The sequence below is a fragment of the Notothenia rossii genome, assembly GCF_949606895.1.
Source record: "Notothenia rossii genome assembly, chromosome: 8".
In the NCBI taxonomy this organism is placed as follows: Eukaryota; Metazoa; Chordata; class Actinopteri; order Perciformes; family Nototheniidae; genus Notothenia; species Notothenia rossii.
In genome coordinates this window covers 22,467,099-22,482,324 of record NC_136906.1, presented here as the reverse complement: position 1 = coordinate 22,482,324, position 15,226 = coordinate 22,467,099, and the positions used below count along the sequence as shown (strand labels likewise).

Genomic DNA, 15,226 nt, shown 5'->3' with positions numbered 1-15,226 from the left:
AAGAACAGCTCTCACCAAGTACGACTCGGTTCCCTTCGTTCGTACCAAAGACAAAAGAATTGGATCGTTCGTGAACGTAACATCACTATTATACAGAGAACGTAAATCATTGGTACACCGAGTGCCCTCTAGTGGTCATATTAAGTAACTACATAATAATAATAATAATAATAATAATAATAATAATAATAATAATAATAATAATAATAGCATCAAGCTAACAGGGGGGTCCAAACTACGGGACGGCGGCCAAATGTGGACATTTTGAATCGGCCCTCAGCAAATTCCAAAAAGTACAATGTAATACGGCCCACAAATGAAACATGTGCTTTTCTTATATTGTACTTCTTAAATATATATGTAGAAATATATTACAGAGTAATATTCATGTAATAAACCCACTTTTCAAATAAATTCCGTCAATTAAAGTTGGAAAACATTTTCTAACAAATCTTAGTTGATAAGAAAGAAGGCCCAATAACTTATTTACCTAACAAGCATGAAATATACCCTTCATATTTCCCCTTAAGCAAACTGAGGCTTCTGTTCTAAGGCATGAGCTGCCAACACAATAAATGAAACCCTGGAGAGCTGGGATGGAGGCTGTTTGTTTCTTAAGGCATTTTCAAGTATCATTATCAAGCATAATTGACCTACATTTGATTAATTTTGCTAATTTATAACTGAAATTATGAGGCAATATACCTCACCTCTAGAGAGTGGCCCAGCCCTTCATATATTTTTCTGCATGTGGCCCTAAAAACTTTGGACACCCCTGAGCTAGAGGTAAAAATAAATGTCCGTACTTCCGGTTAACCATTCAAAATAAAAGTCCAGTCGGCGTTATGTAGTTATACAATCTGTCCACCAGAGGGCAGTGTGTACTATGGACTATAAACATTTGTACCGTCAAAAAAAGCAAACACAACAGCTTAAAGACTAAACAATCGTACCTAACAAAATTGAAATAAAAAATAGATATATTCGTATGACTATAGGTAAACTAAGATTTCCGAAGCAGGCAGTAGCCTACAAGGATAAGTAAGTAAAAATAATTGTAAGAAAAGAAGATAACTCACACATAATATCAAGAGTACACATTTATACACATTTAATATACTGTGGTAACACAAAGTGCTTCTGTAGGAATGTGTCATGTGTTGTTCTGCATGGAGTCCTCTCGGTATGTGACAGGCTGTGACATATTGCTTCTCTCTTAGGCAATGTCAGTTTTGAACAAGTAAATGGTGACTTTTGTTAATTTAAAGCAGACAGAGTTAGTTTCGTCGTGTGATTATCAGCGCTTCGCAGCGTCTATGTTCGGAGCAGCGAGGCAGAGATTCCTCTTGCGGCGAGATTAGTCTTTGATAAATCAGCCCGGAAGAACTGGGAACGTTAGGCGATGGTGATGATGCTGTAAATCAAGTAAGTTTAAAACGTTACATTTTTTGTTTTATGAAATAATGAAATACTCAATAATATCCACGTTATTTCCTTGATTCATAGCGCTGCTTCCTGTAGCTGTTAACTAAAGACATGACGTGTGTGTGAAATTATTCTTCATGGGGTAACAGTTAGCAATTAAGAGTAACTTGCTTAGAAGGTAAGTTAGCCGGTGTTAGCTAACCGTGATAGCTTAGCTCAGCTGTAAGTTAGCTAGCTAAACTTCAATCGATGTATAACCTTTTGTTTCAAATGGTTAACCATAAGTGTGTATCTGAGAACCTGGTTATTATCTTTCTATGTCTTGTTTTATTGGCACCGCTTGTTGACATGGGTATGTTAGCTTGTTAGCTCACCTGACAGATACTGAAGCACCTTGAGACAGTTGTTTGTTTTTTAGCTGAAAGTGAAAACAACATTTTATTAGTGTTTTAAAGATTTTAAAACGTCATGACCACTGCTGATGATTAACGTAGCAGTGCATTTCTATTGTAGGTAAATAGATATAATCCGGGGGTGTCACATGATACTTGTAAACATCAAGTTTTTTGTCTAGAAAAAGCCAAAGAGACAATTGAAACTTGCTCGGTTATGACTGATCGTTATTCACTGGGTTAACTATGTTCAAACAGACTCCTTCCCTTTTACAACCATTGTGCCACAAATCAAGCAGTCCGTGCTAGCAACAGCCTCAAATACATGCTCTAATAGCCTCCTATAATATACTAACAGTTTGCCTTTTTAAAATGCGCATTATTTGCTTTACTGAAGGTTTTATCCTGTATCATTGACCGCCTTTCAAACATCTTGCGGCACATAAAGTGATTAAACAGATGATGAAACATATTCTGTGTAATCCAGGTTGTCGTCCCGGTGTCATGTAGTTGTTGTTTTTTTGCAACATAAAGAAATTTTTTCAAAACAAACTATGGACCTTCATGTAGAGAGGTGATAAACTAACATCAAAACCTTAAACAGTTTGTCTTAATCTCATCTAGCTATACAATATATCATTAAACATGGAAAAAGGTTTTCATCATCAAAATATGTGTTATGGATCATGTGTGTTTTTGTATCCTATTCCTGATAAAATGGCCTGAGGTGAGGAAAGTCATGAGACTACTGCACGCATGGAAGTGAAAACATTGAAGGAAGTAGACATTCATACTCTGCTGTTATCAATCCTTTTGCAAACGCACACACAATTGGCACACTAGTATAAGCATTTCTATACAAATTAAAACATGTTGCAAAAACAATTCTCTATTACATCATAGTTTATTCACCACACATTTTCAATAAGATGTTGCCCTGATGAAAACAAGATAAATGCACACCTGGGGACCTTTTGAAAAGGTTTTTTTTACCCCCTCATTGGGTGAACATTCAGATTTCTATTGCCCTTTTTTATTAACATTCTCCTCATTTTTTGGTTGGCCCTTATCTCCCTTGTTGCAGGGGGAGTATCCTGTGTCAGCGCAGGAATGCCGGGTGGAGACTATGGGGAGCTGGGGGGCAGCCTCCCTGCCATCGCCTCCCTGAATGCCTCCTACTCTACGTCGCTGTCCCTCCCGTCCCCGTACCTGTTGGTAACGCCCGCAGAGCGCAAGGCCATCTCTGATGTCCGCCGCACCTTCTGTCTCTTCGTGACATTCGATCTGCTCTTCATCTCCCTTCTGTGGATTATAGAGCTGAATGTGAGTGTCAATGTTTTCTCCAAAGACAGAAGCTTTAGAGACTTGGCTAAAACTCTAATTTGGATTCTGTTTTTTTGCAGATATCCAGTTCAATCTGGGAGAGGTTAAAAAGTGAGGTCGTCCTTTATAACTACAGGGATTCCTTCTTTGATATCTTTGTAAGTGGGTCAATCCAAGTCTGTGTACTTTCAACTTGATCTTGATCTAGATCAGTGTTTCTCAAACTTTTTCATACCAAGGACCACTTAACCAATAAAAAAACACTCGCGGACCACCTAACTCCACAAATATCAAAAAACACATTGTTTTTCTAGAACAGATTACAAATCGCCTGAAAATGGTAGAAACAAGTGGCAACATGTGTGACGAAGGTGTTGCGCTGGGCTATATCGAAAGTGAAACTTAACCTCGCTCCATTGCGTGGATATTCCTGCGAGAGTGCGGAAAACTGTAATTTATTTATTTATTTCAAATGTGGAATTTTACCAATATACTCACGGACCCCTAGGGGGCGCTCACGGGCCACCAGTAGTCCGCGGACCACAGTTTGAGAAGCACTGATCGAGAGTAAAACCAAAGCTTCTTCGTCTTTAACACATTTTCTATTTTTGTTCCTTCCTCCTTGTCTCAGCTCCTCGCTGTGTTTCGTTTCCTGTGTCTACTAGTGGGCTACGCTGCTTTTCGGTTGAGGCATTGGTGGGTTATAGCGGTAAGGGAGCCACAGTGAAACACACACTGATGAGACCGTGTATTATCTCTGTCATTAGCAGATCTGGATATTGATTATAACACGTATTCCTCCACAGGTTACCACCTTAGTGACCAGCGTCTTCCTACTTGTTAAGGTCATCGTGTCCAGTGTGAGTGTCCCCTCCTTCTTCACACTGGTGTATCTGGTGTCATGCCAACAATCAGCTGAAACCACAGAAACCTTTTCACTTCTGCTTCTTGGGCACTAATCTGCCTGTTGACCTGAAAATGAGCTGATGAGAGTTTTTATGATCGCATTGTTTAATGCAGCACAGAGAATATTTTTCACCTTCTTCCTAACAACTTACACAGCACACCTTTTACCGACATCAGTCCAGAACATTAGTTTAGGTTTTTGGTTTTGGTCATTATATTTATAATTTTAGTTTTTTTAGTAGAGGGAAAATGCATCTATTATTTTGGGTATACTAAATGCTAGGTGGAATTCGTTTTCATGGTCTATTCCAACTCAAATATTTATTCATTTTCTGAATTTTAACCCTTTAATTGTCAGTTTGGTTACAAAATGCCACTTAACTAAACACTTAAATTGATTATTAAAGACTGATGGTATAGTAAGAGTAAAAGAGAGTACCCTTAGCAAAACCTATGCCATATGTTTTGACTGTTAATACCCTGCAGCTTGAGGACGGTATTGGTTTCTATCTCTACACAGCTCCTCTCCGTAAATGCCTTTGGCTACGTGATACCCATCACTTCCTTTGTGGTGGCCTGGCTGGAGACCTGGTTCCTTGACTTCAAGGTGCTCACTCAGGAGGCTGACGATGAGAGAGGTGAGGGAAAGATTTCTGAAAAGTTTGAACATGACTCCACAAAGATGTTTTTCTCCTTTTTAAAAAAATGTTCCTCCTTTGACACCAGCCTACCTGGCAGCGGTCCACGCAGCGTGTGAGCGAGCGCCCATGATCTACCCCCGCGCTGTTTCAGACGGGCAGTTCTACTCCCCTCCTGAATCCATCGCAGGTGATGTCTGCGCTGCTATGTAGACCGGTTATTGTTACAACAATGGTTTCCTCTAGTCTTTTAAAGGTCTAGAAACGTCGCTGTATCAGAAAAAATGCGCAACTTTAAAAAAAAGTAATATGGTCTTTGTTTACAATTTAGCAAGCATCGCTAACACTCAGAGCTAACGCTATACTGGAGAGAGAATGTGTAAAAAAGCAGGATATAAAAAGGTACTCAGGGCTGAAATAGAGCATGGAGGTATAAGAAGAACTGGATACAGTGTGGGAGGCGGGGTCTTGTTCTTTCCTATGAGAGCTGCTCGTTGGCGCATTAAGGCAGAATGGCCCAACTTTTGAGAGAGCGAAACGTAACAGATTACCCATCATGTCCAATTATCCAAGAGAAGCTATGGAGCAGAGAGTTCTCTTGGTACATGAATTTGATGACATTTGACCTAATGAAATCACATAAAAAGTTATTGAATATATTTTTAAGAAGGTGTGGGAGCCCTTTGAAATACATACAAGTACAGTCTTTCGTTTGTCTGCTCTGAGGGTGTTTGTTTTCCAATGTGGTTATCCATTTATAATCTGCGTTTTACTTTGAACAGGCTCTGAGGAGGATCTGGACGAGGAGGCTCTTGGCCGCAGAGCTGTCACTGCGCAGGTACCTGAGTCAGTCTGAGGGTCTGTGTCCTCCTCCTGTGATCAGGACTCATGGGTTTGTTTCCTTTTCTTCCAGGAGAAAGAGTATGTGAGACAGGGTCGTGAGGCCATGTCCGTGTTGGAACAGATCCTAGCCCAGGAAGAGAACTGGAAGTTTGAAAAAAACAATGTGAGTACACAATTTCACATGTTGTAATGTATCCAATAGAGAAGTGTCTCCTCTTCCGCTTTGGTTTTGGTATCATTCCAAACTGCAGTGCTAAAATGAATCACAGGCGCTGGCATGATCTGAGTTGTATTCTACCAACCGAAAAGTTTCGTTTGGATCGATACCATACTGCTTCCCCTTTCATTTCAGTGTGTCTAACAGTACTTTGTTCTGTCAGGACATGGGAGACTCCGTCTACACTCTGGAGATTCCCTTCCATGGAAAGACTTTTATTCTGAAGGTAAAGCAGCGCCGTGTCCGTTCATTATAAAACTCTTATTGAGGCATCCCCCAGTAGTTATCCAAAGTCAATTATATTTACACCATAATCATGTGATTGTTCGCAAATGTCATGCAGTCATTTAGGTGTTGGTTATTTAACATGAATATTTCCAAATGTGTCAAATAGAAACATTTTCATATCTTGATTATCCTGGCCAGCATAAACGCTATTTACAACAATATCCCAAGAATCATCAACATCTAAAATGCTAAAAGTCATCTAAAAGTCTTTTTAAATGGCAAGAAACAAATATTAATTTAGCATCCAAATGGAAGATAGGCTTTTGCAAGTGCTATGTTTACACAACACTAATTATAATAATTTCTAAGCCATTGTGAGCCTCATTGGAATTCATGTGTAGATTCTGTACTACACTGTGAAGCCATGCTGTATATCAGAATTCACTATTTATTTGATGCTCTGCCATTACTAAAGTAAGTACACATTGCAGCTGATCCAACCCCTAGGACATGGTGGTGGAATAACTTGTTACTGATGTGGTATAACATTAGATCAGAAATGAAAGAGACTTCCTGCTGCCATTCCACTGGCTTCAGATCAACTGGAGTCACATAGCAACCCTTCAGCTGGGCCTGGATGACCTGTGTGTGTCGAGTCCTGTTCTGCAGTGTGTTGGTTCTAAAGACAATCTTTAGAGATAGGCACCAAGAAGAAGCTTTCTCTTCAAGACTCAAAAAGCATTCTTTTTTTATATCGCATAATGATAGAAAATGATCTTTGGTTAGTGGTTCACAAACAAGAAAATAAGATGTATCCAAAACACAAAACTACATTTAAAAAAAAAAAAAAAAACTATTCTATTAAATAAAAGCATGTGAGTTCAGTTCCTCTTTGGTTAATGTAGCCAGCTCTCGGTCTAGTCCTCTGTGAGGGAAAGTGACACGATTTACAAAAAAACTAGGTTGGAAAACTTCATTTTGAAATGTTTATGTATATTTTTGTTGTGTTCAGGGCCTCATGCAGTGCACTGCGGAGCTTGTGTATCAGGAGGTGATCCTGCAACCAGAGAAGATGGTCCAGTGGAACAAAACTGTGTCTTCCTGCCAGGTGACACCTTTTATCCATCCATCTGAACAATTATTGTTATACGATTTAGAGCTGCAAAGATTAGTTGTTGAAATAATCACAAACTATTTGAAAATGAATTAAAGGTCCCATTTCATGGCCATTTCCACTGATCATAATTCCATAGTTGAGGTCTACTAGAATAGATTTATATTGTGCAATTTTCCAAACTCACATTGGTTTCTCATACAGCATCTCTGTAAACTACGTGTATTCACTGAATTTCACTCTCTGCCTTTAACGGCTCGTTGTAGCTCCAGTAGCTCCAGCCCCCACCCTCCCTGTGAGCACAGTGTGCTCTGATTGGTCGGGACGTTGTGAATCGTGCTGAGCTCCGTGGAGGTGTGGTTTCCTTGTTTAGCGACAGCCAAACACAGCCAAACTCACCCTGAGCACACACAAAGTCACAGCCGAAGTAAAAACAATAAGTGTGGCTTGATATTGAGTAAGAAAAAGGTTGATAAACTCTGTGAGAATGGGTCTGCAGAGAGAATGGGTCTGCAGAGAGAATTTCGCCGCGATCCCAACTGTTTGTTATCAGCCTGCAGCCAGGGAAGAGAGATCAGCAGAGCTGCCTGCACTGAGTGTGTGTGTGAGGAAGTCCGTGGATTTGTCAATTTGGACCAATCAGCGGGGGCTTAACGTAACGGCTCCGCGGATGTAACGTAACGGCTCCACGGATTGGTCCATTCGGTTCCGGGTAACGCATGACATCATGCGGTACCCGGAAGAATCAATGGACAGTGACGTATCTCCAACGAGGCGTTTTGGGGGGTATTTTCTGTGTTAGAGTTTTACTCGCTACAGGGTGTACTTTGAGGGTTTTTACTCTGCACACCGTTTACATGCATAAAAACCTTCATAACACACAAGGGGACGGGTAATAACCGGAAAAGCATGACATGGGACCTTTAAGTAATGTGTTTTTTGCGATCTCTCAAGTATGAAAAATGTATGGATTTTCTCTGCTTTATCATTTCAAATTAAGCATTTCGGGCTTTGGACTGACAAAACAAGACATTTAAACACGTTTATAGACCAAACAATACATCTAGAAAATAATTGTCAGATTGATCGACAATTAAAAAAGGGTTGGTTGTGGCTCCTATTTATGACTAAGGTTGTAATCATATTGTTTATAAAATATTCTAGTGTTTCTTCTCCCTGTGTGGGACAATAAAGTCAATCTGGATCCGAATATTTGTCATTGTGTGTTTCCAAACTGTAACAGTGGTCTCTGCCTCTCCTCAGATCCTTCAGAGGGTGGACGACAACACTCTGGTATCATACGATGTCTCCTCAGGAGCAGCAGGGGGGGTGGTGTCTGCGAGGTACAACAGCAGGCCTCTCTCCTCTCATCTCTTCTTCCTATTTTTATCTTATTTTCAAACTGCAGGTCTGACCTAAAGTAAATTGATTGACCGATGGTTTCTTTCTTGCTTCAGGGACTTTGTTAACGTGCGGCGGGTGGAGCGCAAACGAGACTGCTACCTGTCTGCTGGCATGGCAACCGACCACCACGCCAAACCTCCAGTCGGTCGCTACGTCAGGTCAGACCGTGAACATCTTATCGATTTGACAAAAGTACGGTTCTTCTCTAACTTTCCTATCTACTCTTTCTTTCGATTGTCGGGATCAGGGGGGAGAACGGTCCTGGAGGATTTGTGGTCCTCAAATCCAGCAGCAACCCGTCCGTCTGCACCTTCATCTGGGTCCTCAACACCGACCTGAAGGTGAGAATAACAGTCTGCAATCAACTGAAAAACATTTGAAATGCAGAACACACTGAGACAAAGGGCTGCACCCAACGTCTTGTTGTTTTAGCTGAAGTTTGTATTACGGTTTTCTTGTAAAGCTTCAAATTCCGTCTATCACAGTTTATGATGTCCTCCTCCTAAAACAAAAACTGGAATCTAATTCTACCAAAAGTATGACACTAATACTATTAATGTAGCCTAATCTATCTGTAACCGGGGAGAAATCCCGGCTTTACAAAGAACAAATAGACAAGCAAAATAAGAATTAAGAAAAATTGTGGAGCGTTAAGAATAAAGCTTAGAGTTTTCTGTATAGCCCTACTGAGGCAAACAAACGGTTCCCTGATGGCACTGTGACTAAACAAATTGATATTTGACCTGACGAAGGCCTGAGATTAGAAAACAAGAAACCATCTTTATAAGTCCTTAAGTCCTTTATCTATGAGCAATCCATTAATATAGTTGAGATATTTCAATATGGAACAATGAGGTGAGCCATCAAGCTGCCATCCATAGAGCCATGAAATGGGTGATGATTCAAGATGCATTTGAAAAGAAACAAAATGCACACGTTTAAATCATATGTATATACAACAGTTCAAAAGTGTTCAATGTGATTGAAGAACAACATTTAAAATCCCTTTTTGTGTCTTGTCAGGGCCGACTGCCCCGCTACCTCATCCACCAGAGTCTGGCCGCCACCATGTTTGAATTCATGTCCTATTTACGCCAACGCATCACTGAGCTGCGGCCTTCCTTCCGCTCCGTACACCTCCCCTAAAACAGGAGGGACATCCCAGTTGGTGGAGAGGTGTCACTGCAGTTTGCGTTTGGAGGACTCCAGAAGTACCCTGACCTGAAGGGATGTGCTACCTTGACTGAAAATACTGGACTTCTGAGCATAGGAGATGAGACATGTGACCACACATGTTCACCACATTTCAGCCTCAATAGAAGAGGAGTTATTCAGATTTCAAATATCAAACTCCAAAGTTTTTTTTTTAAGGGTGGTCACATATATTTTAATGTGGACCTGTGTATGTTTGGCTGTCTCCCTTTTGTTTGCATTGAAAGCTGTGTTTCCTCACAATGACATTGCAGGATGGACATTACTGAAACATTGATATAGGTATCTCACTTGTGAAAACAGAAGTGGTGCAATAGCATGAAGCAGCTGTCTCTCTGAGCCTTATCTTACTGCACACACTGCTAGCCATTGTTTTTCTTTTCTTTTTTAAGATCATTTTGTATGCATGTTTTCACTGCAGCATCTTGCATAATGTTTCTCTGCACCTGCCTTAATACTAACCCCCTACAGTATATTCTTCTCAACTTCACTGGGGTAGAAAACAAGTCACCCTTCAGTCCTGTCCCCACTAGAGGGAGACACCACTGATCTACATTCTGAGTTTGTGAAATGATGTCCAATGCTACTGTAATCATCCTCAACTGAGAGTCAGATCAGGAGGCTGTTCTGTGTTGCAAATGGATTACGAGCTCATTAAGACAAAAAAGCAGCTTACATTAGGCTGCAGTGTGCTTACTAGAGCTGTCTTTGGTGCCAATGACCTCCTGTGGCCTTGTTTTAAAAAGCTGACTCACTTTTTGTCATCAAAATGTATATCTCGGCAACTAATATGATTATCATTCTGTTTCTGTCCTCCCTCAGACCTGATATGTTTTACTTTCATTTCTTACCTCATAAAGCATAACATTCTTCTTTTAATCAATTAGAGAATGTTGCCCCTGGCTTGTTAAGCTTTGTTTCAAATTGTGTACCTCGGAAAATCGTGATTTCTTAATGCATATGTAACTAGAAGCTCAGTCAGCGAGCGCAGACCTCTGCTGCGGCTGATTCTATTATTAAAATTATGTCTGTATCAGATCCATGACTCCATTATGTATTTGGTTCTCCTTTGGCCTGAACCAAGAGTCGTGAAAATCTGGCTTGTATTTATTTTCTAACATAAACAAACAAGCAAACCAAACCGAAAAATGAACCGCCACAGAGGAAGTTATAAAACTAAAACAGGACTGATTATTGGTTCAAATAGCTGAAGAGACAAAAGAGCGTCACTTTTAAATCGATTAAACTATTTGGTGCCTTATCAAAGACACATTACATGTCAGCCCTTTCTTTTGCTTTGCATTTATTTTATACAGTTGAATCAATGTATGCTTATAGAGCCTGCTTAGAGGGCTTGTTTCTCTTTGATATATTTTTTTGTATAATACATTGAATGTGTTTATCAATGATTCATCAGGCATGTTAATTTAAAGCCATCACAGCAGTACTGACCAACCGTTACTGAGTCTCAACCAGTGTCTTATGTTTAATAAAATCTATGAACTCATGACAGCTTCCAAATCTCATTTAGACAAAAGTGGATAATATAAACCTCTTTGTTGATCTTTCTGAGTACATTGCATACATGTACATACAACTTTTTTGCAATTATACCTTTTATTGTATATTCTATTTTATTTTTCCCTCACACATGAAGACACCATTAGAGGTGAATGAGACTCGACTTACCACACTAGATTCTAACACACACTTTATCCCACTTTGGATACTTGGGGGCCATTACTCTGTCATGAACAATTGTACCCTGTGACTTGAGCATATGTCACATGGATGATAGTTAGAGAGAAGGCCACAAAGTTCACAATTCCTTCCCAGACCTTTGCTCTAACATTAAAACACTGTTTTTGGAAACTAAATTCTCCTTTGAAGTGAACATCACAAATCTTTCAAATTAATCCATCAAATCAAAAGAAATGATCCTAAAATCAATACAGTCATGGTTAAGTCATGGAAACAGAGTGCGTGTAAGTAGACCTACTGTTGAAGACGATATGCGTTGTCCCTGGGGCAAAACACAATGCTAAGGACAAGAGATGGAGCCGCTCACATGATTAAGTTGTGACTGTCTTCTGAGGCTGTGGGTGTGTGAATATGTGTGTGTTTTTTCATCGATGAGAGAGCGAGCGTCTCACTGCTCTCATTGTCCTTCATGTCAGGCTGATGAGAAGCACCAGTCGGCGGGCTGCCTTCCTCCTGGACGGGCTCTGGTTTATAATCTGGAGGACGGACCTCTGCTGAACAAGGAGCCGCGGCTGGGCCCTGAAAATGGGAAGCTGAAAATAAGGTAGAGTTGACTTTTTCGCTTTGTTACTATTTCTGACCTGTTGATCCTTCTGATACAAATGCTAAACCAAATGAATGAGATTTATTCAAGTGAACTTGTGACAGCTAACTTTTCTTACTTTGACAAATCTGTTTTGAAACACAGGCTGTGAATAAGGTATAAAGAAACCCTTAAGAGCACCAACAGAACCAAAATAAGTTGTTCTGCCATTGTGGGTCTGGAATTTCAACCATTGACTCTAGATGGGTTCTGCCTTCATGAAGTTCTGCTGCTGCTGCTGCAGCACCGCTGACAACGACGATGAGGATGACGAAAAGCAGCCTTTAATACCGTAAGAAGATATTTAAACATTGTTGTCAGAACATACAACTTCATTTTTACTATCCACAAAGTTCCATGTGCGTTAAATCTGTTTAATTATGCATGTACAACCACTGTATGAAACTTCTGTTTGTTTGCTGAACACACAGGCAGGATCCCTTGGAGTATTTTAACCGTGAAGTCCAGAAGCGTCGTGATGAGGAGACCAACCTGTGGAGTGAACCGGGAGACCCCAGCCACTCAGAGAGACAAGATGACCGGATGTTGTACGGCCTGCTGCAGGCCAGGACCAAGACCCGCATGGGATCCACGGTATGGAGTATTCTCTCCACACACAATACAGATTTGAGGCTTAATTAATTAAGACAATTAACAGTAGTACAAATAGATCCATGTTCAGTTATTCAAATCAGCTTTGGGGCAGCATGACAATGATGTTTTTTAATATAAGAGAGTAGACCAGAAGAGCCTTTTCTATTAGAGAAATGACACTTGGCACAAAGAAATACTTTTGTAAAGCTTTGTCCTTTTGTTGTTTAGGGCTATCGGCGACTGAGTGTTGACATTGAGGCCATGAGAGATACTCGTCGGGAAGTCAGAGACAAATGGAGGCAAATCCTGGAGAACTTAGGTAACGCCAGGCAGAGGAAATGTGGGAGAGACTGTCACTTCTACAGGACAAAGTAACCATACAGGGTCTGCCTTCTTTTTCTAGGTTTCATGGCAGAGGCAGACTCACTACTCAATGTGTCAGCTGGAGCCTCACATGACCGTATGCGTAACGCCCCTGCAGCACGTGATCTGCTTCATACACTCCACACTGAGACTTCCCTCTTCAGCAGCAGAGAGACACCCCCAGAAAGATATCTACTAATCCTGGTGAGAGTTGGGGCTGGTCAGTGATAATAAACATCAAAACAGAAGTGAGAGCACCCTTGCTGAGACTTGGAGTTAAGGGTTATAAAAACACCCTTGTGGGCTGTGGGACATATCACTCATCATAACTATAACCTGACCCAAAATGGGGGCCTGTTTACTCTTTCCCTGCCACAACAATATGTACTGTCCCTATCCTCTCGATGCAGTCTTGTCCAGTATGTCTAACTGCCACTAATTTCATTATCCATCAAATCATTTGAACGCCTTTTACTGTATTTCTGAGATCAGGCGCATGAACGCGGTATGAACCTATGGTGATCCTCTTACATTTTGGAAGGAATGGCTGTCAAAGGAAACAGCCATTTAAACTTGATGTACTGTGACCATAAAAAACTGACGGATAAATCGACATTCCCAACAATATCAAAAGAGTGGGAAGGTCAGAGCGGCGGCCATTTTTATATGTACCCCTGCCATTGCAAAGAACTTAGTAGGTCTATCTGCGGACACACTGTAACTTCGATAAGGGTTAGGAAAACATCTGGTTGTGGTGTCTAGTAGCAATGTTAGTATTCTACAGGACTCCACAAAACTGTGACTAAGGTATGGCTTACTTCTTTGTGTCACCATAACAACTAACAATAGCCAATTTATTTTAACTAGTCAAATGACCACAGCAAACAGTTCGATGTCTGTTCAACTGTAATTCTATTTATTGGACCGTAACTGAAAGTACTCCATTGTACTAGTTTATAATTGAAGGTTAGGGTTTATTTTAGTATGAAGACAGTGCTTATTAGATACTAATTCTCCCCCAAGGGATTAATAATAGCATGTTGAATGTTATTGAAAAATGTCACATTAATTCACTCCATTTCCCACATTCACAATATCTATTTCTTGCACAAATATACTATTCATTTTCTGATTATCTTTCTACAGTTAAAGTCCATAATTGTTTTAATTGGTCAAAAGAAGCTTCAGATCACATCAGTTGCCATATTACATTACAATCACATTTAGGTTCACTGCCTCAACCACTTTTTCTTTACCTCTTTATAGGATCGTCTCCTCTATCTAGATGTAGCAGATGATTTCCTGGCTAAGGCAAAGCGCTTCTATCCTCCAATGGATAATTCTGAAGAGGATGAGCCGGGCCTTGCTATAAACCTGCCGCTGCTGCTGGCCAGGATGGAGGCCAGGAAAGGCAATGCAGAAAGTGAGGACGAGAACGGGGGAGATGGAAACTTGAGTGATAGATCTTGAGACCTACTGGCTGCAGTAATAATAGACACAAGGCAGGGGCAGTAGCCATCAACCTCGAAGACCAGGATGACAGAAATGCATAGATCCAACCATCAAGTGTCTTTTGCTGCTTCTTGGCAGTTTTAGGCTGAACAATTTCTAGTTTCTCACCAATTATACAGCTCGAGTCTTAGTGGGTTTTTCTCTTGTCGAAATCTTATGTGGCTTTGCTGATTTTCTGGTAAATGTTACTGTTAGCTTGCTCATTGTTTAGCTGTTGTGAACCTTCAGGGTAGAGATGTTCCTTTTAGAAGAGCCTCTTTATTTGTGTCCTATGATTATCAGCCCACATTTTATTCAATCACATGATCGGTTACGACACTGAATAAATAGCCAAATGAACTGCTGTCAGATTTTCTTAAAAATTTCATAAGAATGTTTGTTTGTTTAACTTTAAACATTTTAAAGCCTAAAATGTTGGAAAGATAGCAGATGGAAGTACATTATGTTGAACATTTTGCATTGGTTGTGTATGTGTCTTATGTGACTTTTGGGTAATGCAAAAGGGTGTTTTTCCACCTTCAGCAATTTACTGAAAATGTGAAAGCCATTTGGAAGTTTGTGCATGTGATCACGTGTCCAGTTTATGATTAAATAAAGTTCCAGCCTGAAGCCTGTACAGTGTCACATTTATGTTGGTATGTTGCTTCCCAGGGTGTGTCTTATGCCCATTAATATGAGGTTCCTTTTGATCCAAAATGGCAAGAGGATGTC

General features: G+C 40.3%; 2 protein-coding genes across 2 annotated transcripts; both read left to right on the top strand.

Annotated features, from left to right (window-relative positions):
- Positions 1 to 1,011: 1,011 nt before the first annotated feature.
- On the top strand, positions 1,012 to 11,209 carry stard3 (StAR related lipid transfer domain containing 3). The gene is made up of 15 exons (XM_079645838.1): positions 1,012 to 1,425; positions 2,902 to 3,140; positions 3,221 to 3,298; positions 3,772 to 3,849; positions 3,947 to 4,000; positions 4,567 to 4,684; positions 4,773 to 4,874; positions 5,467 to 5,522; positions 5,598 to 5,690; positions 5,908 to 5,970; positions 6,985 to 7,080; positions 8,350 to 8,429; positions 8,544 to 8,648; positions 8,738 to 8,831; positions 9,514 to 11,209. The coding sequence occupies exons 2-15, from the start codon at positions 2,928 to 2,930 to the stop codon at positions 9,634 to 9,636; spliced, it is 1,353 nt and encodes a 450-aa protein (XP_079501964.1). The 5' UTR covers positions 1,012 to 1,425; positions 2,902 to 2,927; the 3' UTR covers positions 9,637 to 11,209.
- A 133-nt stretch (positions 11,210 to 11,342) lies between these two features.
- Positions 11,343 to 15,124, top strand: LOC307016651 (melanoregulin). The gene is made up of 6 exons (XM_079645858.1): positions 11,343 to 12,007; positions 12,152 to 12,338; positions 12,478 to 12,640; positions 12,869 to 12,959; positions 13,044 to 13,207; positions 14,270 to 15,124. The coding sequence occupies exons 2-6, from the start codon at positions 12,250 to 12,252 to the stop codon at positions 14,471 to 14,473; spliced, it is 711 nt and encodes a 236-aa protein (XP_079501984.1). The 5' UTR covers positions 11,343 to 12,007; positions 12,152 to 12,249; the 3' UTR covers positions 14,474 to 15,124.
- The last annotated feature ends 102 nt before the right edge of the window (positions 15,125 to 15,226 follow it).

What these genes read in the sequence shown, in the direction of transcription:
- LOC307016651 (XM_079645858.1), top strand. Translation starts at nt 12,250, where the DNA reads ATGGGTTCTGCCTTCATGAAGTTCTGCTGCTGCTGCTGCAGCACCGCT. An exon ending in AGACCCGCATGGGATCCACG is followed by an intron (nt 12,641 to 12,868) that starts GTATGGAGTATT and finishes TTTGTTGTTTAG; the next exon opens with GGCTATCGGCGACTGAGTGT. An exon ending in GCAAATCCTGGAGAACTTAG is followed by an intron (nt 12,960 to 13,043) that starts GTAACGCCAGGC and finishes TTCTTTTTCTAG; the next exon opens with GTTTCATGGCAGAGGCAGAC.
- stard3 (XM_079645838.1), top strand. Translation starts at nt 2,928, where the DNA reads ATGCCGGGTGGAGACTATGGGGAGCTGGGGGGCAGCCTCCCTGCCATC. An exon ending in GGAAGTTTGAAAAAAACAAT is followed by an intron (nt 5,691 to 5,907) that starts GTGAGTACACAA and finishes TTGTTCTGTCAG; the next exon opens with GACATGGGAGACTCCGTCTA. An exon ending in AAACTGTGTCTTCCTGCCAG is followed by an intron (nt 7,081 to 8,349) that starts GTGACACCTTTT and finishes GCCTCTCCTCAG; the next exon opens with ATCCTTCAGAGGGTGGACGA.